The sequence below is a fragment of the Melanaphis sacchari genome, unplaced genomic scaffold (assembly GCF_002803265.2).
Source record: "Melanaphis sacchari strain LSU unplaced genomic scaffold, SCAv2.0 Contig60_pilon_pilon, whole genome shotgun sequence".
In the NCBI taxonomy this organism is placed as follows: Eukaryota; Metazoa; Arthropoda; class Insecta; order Hemiptera; family Aphididae; genus Melanaphis; species Melanaphis sacchari.
The window spans coordinates 668,887-680,653 of record NW_020271429.1 but is presented as its reverse complement, the minus strand read 5'-3'; the positions used below and the strand labels follow the sequence as shown (position 1 = coordinate 680,653).

At 24.3% G+C, this 11,767-nt stretch overlaps 1 protein-coding gene across 1 annotated transcript; it reads left to right on the top strand.

Moving 5' to 3' along the window:
- The first annotated feature begins 217 nt into the window (after positions 1-217).
- LOC112600110 (kappaPI-actitoxin-Avd3d-like) lies at positions 218-9,131 on the top strand. The gene is made up of 3 exons (XM_025347274.1): positions 218-675; positions 7,194-7,449; positions 9,093-9,131. The coding sequence occupies exons 1-2, from the start codon at positions 573-575 to the stop codon at positions 7,379-7,381; spliced, it is 291 nt and encodes a 96-aa protein (XP_025203059.1). The 5' UTR covers positions 218-572; the 3' UTR covers positions 7,382-7,449; positions 9,093-9,131.
- The last annotated feature ends 2,636 nt before the right edge of the window (positions 9,132-11,767 follow it).

Below are 11,767 nucleotides of genomic sequence, written 5' to 3'. Positions count from 1 at the left end.
ACAACGGTGACGCAACCGATTTTCGGGATACCTGCGGTAATAGGTAGGTTGTGCACGCGACGGCGCTGTGGCGTCTGTAAGACGCTTGTCATAGATAAAGACCAAATATATTGTAAAATGAGCCAATTATTCGTCGAGATTAGATCATTTTTTTTTTTTTTTTTTGGACGTGTTGCGCTTTGCGCGTGCAGTCGTCGTCCCCACCCGTGCGGCTATCCGCGTACAACGTACAATGCATATGCCGTCAGTGATTCGTTTGCATCGACTATACCTGCCGCACCAGCAGACCGACCGAATTATATAAAACAACTGCAACACAATAACATTACATTATTATATCATATAGGATCGTTCCGACTGTTTCATCGGCGGACCGTCTTCGAACGCAATACCCAAATATAATATAACACATACGCACACACTCACTTATTTTATATAATATTAAATTAGACAAATTTCAAACGTTGTGTTCGTTAGGACGGTCGATCGCAGCTTTGTGCAGACCGTCAGTAATATACACACGACATACACATACATACGTACGAGGTGTACGTTCACCGCCCGCGCTTAATATGGACCCGAGGAGACGTAACAATAGTTATTTGGTTTTCGCGTGCACGCTGGCCTTGGGTTTTCTCATCTGTATGCCCGTCACTACTCATTCGTTGATCAGAGGTAATAATATCATTACGTACAATGCTTTACTTTCGGTTAATTGGTAAAGCCGACAAGTCAGAGAATTTATATGTATATTTATTTATTCGTTTATTTAGTTTTAAATGTGCGCTTAATAGTTGTTTATACCTATGCATAATTATTTTAATTTCGTTGACGCGGTAGGGAAAACAATAATTGTTGATTATTTATGTTTAGTCGATTTTTATTTTTATTTTTAGCAAAACCACGTGAAATGCAAATTTTAGTATATAAAGTAATCAAAATATATGATATATTTACTGCCCCTCGAAACACGTATATTTTGATTTATGGATTAGTTTTAATGAGTTGAGAAAAAAATGTTAAATTTAAATTTACGCGAAATTTGTACCAATTTTGTTATTTGTAAGGTATACATAGTGTTTAAAATGATTATTTTTATAAAAGTTGTTAAATGTATCATTTTATTTCAATGATTTATTAAAATACATTTTCGTCATTACACATTTTATATAATATAATATACGTTACAGTATAAAGTATACCTATACGCTAAAATCTATGAATTGATCTAATTTTTGTTGACCCTTTTTTTTTTTATTTTACGTTCTTTATTTGTTTTATTACTTTCCATACATTTGACTGTGCTAAATTATAAATATTTAATACGTTTATATAAAAAAGAAAATAATACATTTAATAACTGTACATTTATATGTTACAAACTATAAGTAATTTTATTGAATTTTTAATTTTAAAAACATTAATTTAATTTTAATATTTTTGGTTGACAATGAATACTGTATAAATATGGTATCTATTTCAATAGTGTTGTTAAATTTAATATTTTAAATTAATTTTATGTTTTGATAATAATACAATAATTAGTAATAATAATAATTAAAATTTAACCTTTTTGGTCAGCCATCTAAAAATACTAAAAACCTTAAGCTAAAGGATACATAATTATTATTATTAAAATTAATAAAATTGAATATTTGACATATTTTGTGATTATTTAATTTTAATTTTTTGAAAGTATATAAGCAGCATAAATTGCCTATACAAAATTCCTTAAAAATAATTTAAATTAGCTATACTATCTATATAATAGTATTCAAATTTTTACTGACTGGTAGATTTATTCAAAATAAATCAAAATAAATAGAAATTGCGAAAAATAATTCATATTTATTTCTTAGCTCAAACATTCAGACTTTTATCAACGTTGGGTAATTTTTTTATATTTTTATTTTTTTGAATAATAGCGTGTATATTTCATTTTATATTCTAGAGCAGAAAGTTTTTTAGAATATTTCGATACATTAAAATTGAAATTCGGACGAGTAGTTAACAAGTTATAGGTATTTAATGTTTAAACGATTAGAGTGCTATGCAGAGATACTTTGAAAAATTTTGGTCTACTACTCTGCTCAAAATATATTAAACATATTATAATATAATATATCTTATAAAAATTTTGTTTTATTTTAACTGAAAATTGTATAAACAAAATAATATATTTTGATATAATGAGATAGTTGTTTGCTAAAAGAATCATTAGGTATGTTATTAATTTTGGATAAATATTAATTACTGATTGTTCATTTTGTAATATTTTGTTACTGAAGTAGTTTATAACATGTTACGTAAATAAATTTTATCTTTCTTAATAAAAATAAGTAATGTATTTTAAATCTCTAACCCCAATAAAGATATTTTATAAATTCAAATAATATTTTATTAAGCTTCAAAATAATTAAATATTATATTTTAATCTAAGCATTTTTATTTTAAATGTAATAATTTGTTTTTAAGTTTCTCAGAAAATGTTTTTATTCTTTTAATACATTAATTAATAAAATTGCTTAAATTTGTTGTTACTAGATTCACATAAATAACCATATTATTATTATTTTTTATATTTTAAGCATTATTAATTTATATGATAAAAATAATATTGTTCTTGGTTAATTGTTATATTGTAGGAACTACTATGATTACCTTTAAAAAATTTTTAAAATTAATTAATACATTTTGAGTATAGTCATAGGTTTTACGTATGCCTAATTTTAAATTAAGAGTGGAGCGATTAATGTATTGATTTTATGATGATGAGTGTGTGGTTTTTAGTGTTTGTTATTACTTTTTAGAGCAGTAAAAAATATGCTTTAACTTTAAATTTTGGAGGTGATTTGTAATAAAGAGTTGGATCTAATAACTATTTTTGGTAGTCATAAGTAAAAAGTCCACAGTATTTTTTTTTAATAATTAGAAAAAAAAACAATTATGAAAAATCAGGGATTTTTATGTTTATTCAGTTTTTGGAAACATTGATTTTTTCATTTTATTTTAATTAAAGATTGAATAACAGTAGAAACTTGAAGTTTTTACCAACTGTTTATTTTTTCATTTTAAAGACATAATAGAATTTTAAAAATATTTTGATGCTTTTTAAGCTATTTTATATATCTAAAAATATTAATGCTGTGAATTGTTGTATACATTTAGTAAGATAACGGTTTTATTATAAAATACATTCATATGTTGTTAGAATTTTTAACATACAAATATTATTGTGGATGTACAGTTGGTGTGCATAAGTAAATTCAATTAAATATTTTTATGACCTATATTTTATACATTGTACTTGAACGAATAATACAATAATAAATATCAATTAAAAAACAAAAAAAAACAAAATTAAATACTTATAATAATAAATATAATAAAGTTAATCTTCATTGTTGTCTTGATAGTTCTGAATCGTGTGCACTACGTATCTACACATCAATTGCGATTTGTATAGTTAACATACAAAAGAAATGTATTCTATGCAACAGCTTTATATACTTTGTACGAGGTGTAGTGTATAGATGTAAAAAGTTAAGCAACTCGACCTGTTACCTTTTACACTGACACATACTAATCGTCTGTTAATATCTATTATATTTTTACTGTGCATAACAACAAAAAAATAAATAGTACAATGACTTGTTTTTGTAGTTGGTTAAAAAAAGAAAATCATTTAAAACATCAAATTGTTCTGAAAACGTTTTCGTCGATAGTAAATAATAAGTTATTTTCTTTGTTATCGAGTAAATTTTATTGATTTTACATAATATTGTTATGATTTATGGTTTTTAAGATTATTTTAGCTATACAACTCGTATTATAATACTTTAATTGTGTCGGTAATAAATGCCAATAAAACAATTAATAATAAGTTTATACAGGAATATTGACATGTCTATTGTGGATATAAAAAGTTTTTTCCGTATTATCTATTTCATATTATACCTACTGTTCAACAATCGTGATTCAATTGCTGGAAACCGTAAATGCTGAACTTTTGTAATTGATTCGTTTGGAGCTCTGCGTCTCCACTACCGAAACAAAACCCGCGGAGATGCTATATCGCATAAAAAACGATTACTGCTGTGATTTTGAAGTAGCAAAAAAAAAAAAAAAAACAAAGAAAACTGCCATGACCGATTGGCCACGCAATACAATATATAATATAAAAGCCATAACTGATAGTTTCCCGTTGGAATTCCGGCCCAAAGCTCTTACAATACGAATCATTATGTACATATATATATTTATTTCTAAAGCTCGATTGCTTAGCGACGCTTTTCACTTCCGCCCTACTCGTTTTGTCTTTGTAATACATTAATGGAATATCGTGAACCCCCGAGTTGAGAGTGGGTGCGTACGATCAAGATAAATCTTTTAACGACGGCCATGGAATACGGAAACAAATTGTTGTCACTTATAATGTCTTAAGGGCGACAGATTTATTCCAAAAGGAATAGATAAAAAAAAGAGGATAGAAGACGACGGGTAAAACGTACACAACTAAAATAACAAATACTTTTAGTTTTGTACCATTTGAAAGAGATCGTTTTCAAAACAAAAAAATAAAATATAAATAATAATAATAATAATAATAATAAATAAATAAATAAAATAAGGAAGAAAAGTATTCGTCTTGCTTAGTAACTATAACGGCAACAACCTATACTTATTTCTATACGTTATGTACAAGAAATTGTTCTTATAGTAAAGTGTCATAAAAAAATATATACTTTGATCTTGGAAATGTTTACACCTCAAACTGACCATAAATAAACGTGTTATATTTATATAGCTAATGTACTATTGGCATTTTTATATTTTTAAATAGATAATTGTTTAACCTAATGATTAAAAAAGAAATAATTATAAGGATGATTATGCATAATAAAATTATTGATAACTTTTCATTGTTAACTAATGATTACAACTTTTTTTTACTTATCAAGATTATATTTTTATTTTTTTACAACGTATGTTATTTGAAAAAATAATTTTTTTTTTTTATAATTGGGTTTTGTGATGCTATTAATTTATGTCTATACATGTATAATGTATGCGCGTTTTTCTATTTTTCCAATTTTTCTGTTATTATTGGGTTTTTTTTTATATAAAAGCACAAAATAATATCATATGGAAATCGTATAAATATATTTTTTGATCGAAAAATCTACAAATAATGTTTTAGAAAAGGTAGAAGGATCAGTTTTTAAAAATATTATGATAAAGTATCAAAAAACCTGTGACATTATTGCGACATAAATTTTCGATAAAAAGCCATTTTGATTATATTATTGAAATTCATTCATTTCAAATTTTTCACAACTATTTAATTTATTATCTTAAACACATTTTTTCAACTATTTATTACCTCAATAACATACAATTGAAATGTTTTTATGCTCTCTAAGTAAATAATTCAAAGAATAAATTTTTTTTCTGGTTTTATTTTATTTTAAATTTGCATTTTGAGATTTAGAAGATCCGCGAATGAAAAATAATTAAAATTAATATCATGTTAAATACACATTATTTTAGTAAAGGATTCAAAGTGTCTTTATAGGAATGTCAGTATTAAACGTGGCTGTAATATTTAAGTTTTAAAATTACGTTTAATTTTAGTTTAATTAACGTTGCAGTATATTTATTTTTATAATATTGCAACAGTTCCAATAGGCTCATTTTGTTATTTTTGTACAGTTATGAACAAAATTACTGTTCTATTTAAAATTAACGTTTTGATTCAATTTTATTGAGTGAGTGAAAGTAACATAAAATATTTATGTTTTTGTTGATAATTAATATATTTTATAGTCTAAGGAAAATGGATATCTAAAATGAAAAAAAAAATATTATGATAGAAATGTCAGTAATATTATTGTCTAATTTATTACGGTTATTATTTATTTATTTTTTTAATGAAATGGTTGGTTTGAGGTTTGAATGAATAAAAGTAATAATGATAGACGTCTATCATTTGCAATTATTTTCACTTGTTAAATAAAGATAGTATAATGATTTAACGATATGTTTATAAATGTTTTAAAAAAGTAAACAATTATAATTTATTTATTTTTATATTTGAAAATTGTGAAAAATTCGATATTAGTGTATAATTGATTGATGTTAAAAGTATTATTTCATATAGGTAATATAAAATAATGATCGTTGATTAATTTTTGTCCTAAACTGTTATTTAAATATTTTAATAATGTGCATGTGAAATTAATAATTTTACTATTATATGTCTCTTCCATTTATCTAAAATTTGTTTCTGTGCGATTCATCAAAAATATTTTTAAATTGTATATCATAACCATCTCGTATAAACAGATTTTATTAAAAACGCCTTCATGAAAAGATTGTTTAAAGTTGCTATTTCAATCTTGAAGATAAAAATTTATAATAACTTATATAAATATCTATGGATTTTCAATGTTTTTAATGGTATAATTAAGAACTACCTAATACAATTTTTATGTGTTTAATTTTTATACTAAAAAAATGTGAAAAATGCTCATTTATTTTTTAAGATATGTGTTAAATAATAAATTGTGTAGCTGTACACTGTTTAATAGAATCAAAACCAAATATGTTATAGTTTGTGTTAAATATAAAATAATTATTATTTGTCGAACACAATAAAATAACTGGCAATATATTACTGCTTTTGTTTTAATTACCATTAAAGGTAATGTGATAGACCATTAACAGAAACAAAACTAATTATACTTGATGTCCGTAGGTATAATAATTGCTATAGACCTTCTTGATTTTCGATAATATTACCCAATATTACGTTCAAGATAATTATAACGGTCTATGCAAGTGTCTTTGGTTATTAATTATTGTAATATAATATGCACAAGTAGGTAGATAGTAAAAATCAAGTATAATATCTGATTAATACAGTTAGTGTGATTAGATGTAGCTTTTGTGTATTACTAAATCATCAAATTATAATATTGATTGATGCACAAATATTTACTTAAATCCTTTATAAAATTCTGTATATATTGTTAAATAATTTTAAGGACGTAACTTACTATACTATTTGAATTTAAAGACTTGTAATTAGATTTTTTTTTTAAACGGTAAAACAAATAGTTATTACTAATTAAATTATATAATATGAATTTTTGAGTCGATTCATCTATTTTTTTTATATTTTATACCTGCAGGTGACTGTTTCTTACCACCAGACGAAGGTAATTGTGGAAATCGATTGACTTTGAGAGTAAAATACTACTTTGACTCAAATAATGACGACTGCTCAGAATTCCTTTACTTCGGTTGTGGTGGCAACGATAATCGATTTGATACATTCGAAGAATGCGAAAATGTATGCCTATTTAATAATGGGTTTTAAAATAAGCCATCTTCGACTGGATGTTCTATATTGGCAACCAATGTTTTACAATTGTCAATAAATGCCATGTGAGTCACCATAATGAAGTTTTTCAATTAAATAGTTTGAAAAATAAATCACTTATTTTAGCTTTTATTCGTAGCGTCATTAATTTGGTACGTTTATCAATATAATAATACTAATCATCTGTAATTAAAACTGTTTTGCGAGCATACTAATTAAACTTAATTTTAAGACGGAGAAGTATTAAGCACAGTGTAGTCTATAACGTATTATTACGTATTTAACATTGAATCGATAAGGAGTTATATTATGTGAACGTCATAGGCATGCAGTAGACTAGTTATATTTCTAGTTGTTCATAATAAAAGGTAGACGAAAATGAGATATCACGTTAACAGTTTTAAAGGGAAAAAAAATTAATTATTAAGTGAAACAATATTCAATTATTTATTTTTGTTTTGTTCGAAAGAACTCAAAGGTCACTGTTAAATTTGTATTTCATTGAGCGAGAAGATGGGTAATACATACACAACGCACGCTTGTCATATAACTATTTATTTTTTTAACTCATTACCGATTATTTGCCAAATATGCATGACAATATATAATAATAATAATATAATGATTCCTGAATATCCTAACCACTATAATCAATAAACTCCTGTTAATTATCATACATTTTCGATTGTGTGTACTTTTCGGATTTATCGTACGATAAATCATATTGTAATGTGCGTGTTATGTGATTCTATATCCACATTCCTGTGGATTATTATTTTAAGTTAGAATATTACGCACTTACGGTCCTCGGATTTTATATCACCGATCACTCGATATATTTTCGATAATATGTCTCACAATATTACTTTTTTTCTCCCGAACACATGCACTATGCCTGATACATAATGGTAATATTTCAAAACGACGAGTGAACATTGTGTGATCAAATAATCTGTGATATTAAGGCAATGATCATAGAAATTATATTTAAGATTACATGATATTTTACTTCGTTTGATATCGGAAGAATTTATTACGCAGGTATATATTTTAGTGAGTTATCACCACGAAAGAACAAAAACCATTAAATCGTTAAATGTTTGTTTTGGTTTTTAATATTCAATAGGTACCTAGTAAAAGAATGGCACTTGGTGAAATATAAATTCATTTTTCGTGTCATTTATGTGATGTTCATATTGTATAGGTAAATTTTAAACGTATATATTTATTAACTTTTTAATTTCTTATTTTATTTAATATGTCTAATATGATATCAATTTATTATTTTTTACAAAATACTACGCTATACTTCTGCTAGCCGATTTTAAATATTTGGCGTGGAAACGCTTTTAATTCTAGCCTGACAAATATTGAGTAATTTTTGTATGTGTTTGTATGTGTGTTCACTGTGAAATTTCTGTGCTATGTAATATAACTCAATATTACGTACTTGTCAAGTAAATTTTGTATTTTTGTTACAAATATAATTTCAAATAAAATAAAATGCCTAACCTACAGAACTTGCCGTATTTTTATGGTTGTTGTCACCTTTTATTTTTTTTTACATAATTGATAGTTATTTTTTAATTTATTTAAAAATTAACAGGCATTAAGAAATAAGAATACAAATTGTATACATTTTATTGTAATTTCATTAATTTAAAGTAATATTGAAAATAATATTAATATATAAAACTATATTTTTCAGATACCTACATGGAATATGAAAATATCAAGACTTTTTGTTTTAAGATATTGGGAAGACCATTATATAAAACATTATAAGATATGTATTTATAATATTTGAATAGTGAAATTTTAATAAATATGTTAGAATAAACAAATTAAAATAATAACATATTGTAATATAATGATTTAAGTTATAATATTTTTTTATTAAATGCTATAAAAGCATTTGTAAATTTGAATCTGTATTACTTTTTAAATTTGTATTTATATAAAATAAACTACAAAAAAAACAAACAAAAAGAAATATTTTACTTAATATGTAATATTATTTTATATTTATTTCAGATGATTTTATATGCAATGTTTTACATAAAATGTTATGTTTTAAAATTAATTCGTACTCAATATCTACGTTTTTTTCGTAATTTGTATTGGAAGTTCACACAGTGTCTTGTCCTGTTTTTTTTTTTTTTTACAAGATTTAGGTTTTTAGTCGTGTAAATGCAGAAAACTTGTATGGTTCAAGGCTTGAAGACTTTAATGGCTAAACTTAAAATTTTTATATGCATACCTATTCTTAGTTGAATGTATTTTAAATATTTTAGCTGTGGGAGGTAAGAAATTAAGTGGACCTTTACGAAAAATGATTGAAACAACAACAACGGAAATCAATCATGTCGTTTTCGAAATGATAAAACTATATCCGGGATGAAGAGGGAAAAAAATAAATAAAAATAATTTTGACGGCTGTAGATTTATGAGGAAACACGTCGTGTAGTGCAGAGTGATAAAACTGTTTGACTGGAACGGTATCAAGCAGATGGCAAGATCGTTTCATATATTTTTTCTTCACTTTTCTCCTCTTACTTGTGGCACTACATCACCAGCATTTACCCACTTGTGATTGATGACTTGCGGTTTTTGCGAAATATTATTCGCTTTAAAAATAAAATATATTCATCCGTGCCCGCTGACAGCTCTAAGTGTATACGTGCTCAAAGACAAGGCTTATCGTTTCTCCTGTTCATACGTGCACGGACAGCCCAATGATAATACTATGTGTAACAATGAGTGCGAAATTGAAATCTATTTAGTTTGTTGGAGAATAAGTGGAAACAAAAAAGTTGTGTGGAATTCAATTTTTACGTATGGCTATAAATAATTTAAATCAATAAATTACAATTTATGATTATCATAACTTTAATTTTTCTTTGAAGTTTGTCATTGTTATATCATTGATTTTATTAAAATAAATCGTCGTAAATAAATAATCTTTTATCATCCGAAGATAAGTTTATACATTACTGTATATTATCAATAATTATTTTTATTTATTTAATTATTTGAATAATTAAAATATTTAGGTGTCTAATTAAGTTATAGTAAAAATAAATTTTGAAAGTTTGTATCGAAATTCTTTTTTAAAATTGTTCATTGTTTTTGATATGTTATGAAAATGCGATTAAAATATTTCTTGATAATTATTTTATTTTATTCTTTTATAATTTGTTATTCATGCTTATTTTTATCAGTATGTATCACTATCACTTATAAATAACTTATAAGAATTAAATCGCCTTTTATTTATTATTAAAATAGATTTGAAGTTATGATTTATGAGTTAAATTATTGTCGAAACATAATATAAAGGTTTTTTTAAAATAAAAATGATACATTTTAATACATAAAAATTATGTTAAATATGTTATTAACTCATTCATAAGATTTAATTTATTAAAACATTACGATCAGAATTAATATTAAATAAGCTTTATTTATTCTTATTTCTGTTTGGTAATATTTTTATAGTTCAAGAATTTTTATTTGTATCATAATATAATCTCATATTAAAAACAGTCATCAATTTTAATACGTGGTTATATTCTATTTAAAATGTATTGTGTTCATAATAAGGAATTATTGTTTTACTAATATTTATATTAAAATAATATGAATACTTCTAGTCTTTTTTAGTTGTTTTCAACTTATTTGTTGTTATGTTAGTTATAAATACATGTTAGTGTAAGTATTCAATAAAAAAAGATAATAATAGATTAGAGTGTGACGTGTATAATACGAATGTATATGGTCTCTAATGCGTGTGTGTAGGCCACTAAATACAATAGAAAGTTAAATTAAAATTAAATTCATAATAATTAAACAAGGTGTATTTTAATGATACATTTATGAAAGATTATAGTTTTTTTATAATCTATAATAATAATAATTAATATATTTATTTATTTATATTGTTGTTAATCAGATACATATCTAAATCAGTACAGTAATATAAAGTAATCAATATGTGAGTTATTATATTATATTTTTACATAATAGTATTTTAAGTATGGGGAAAAACACATTTTTAAGCCTAGTATTTTGCTTATATCTTATTGAAATATTATAAATTGTCTTTTTTTAAATGGAAAATGTTTATTTTAGTTGCAAAATATCAATAATTCTTTACCTGAATATTATTTTCTTATTGCATGAAACTCTAATATAATATGAAAATATAATAATTTAAAATATAGTTGTGGACAACGGATAGGGAGAAATAATATCTTTACTATTTTTTTTGATAGCAATTTTCTGCGGTTCTACTTTTTTAAAGGTGTAGACAATACAATCTGTTACACTATGATTTTCGTTATTCTTTGGTTAGGTTGATCATCCTAAATGTGGATCGTTTGT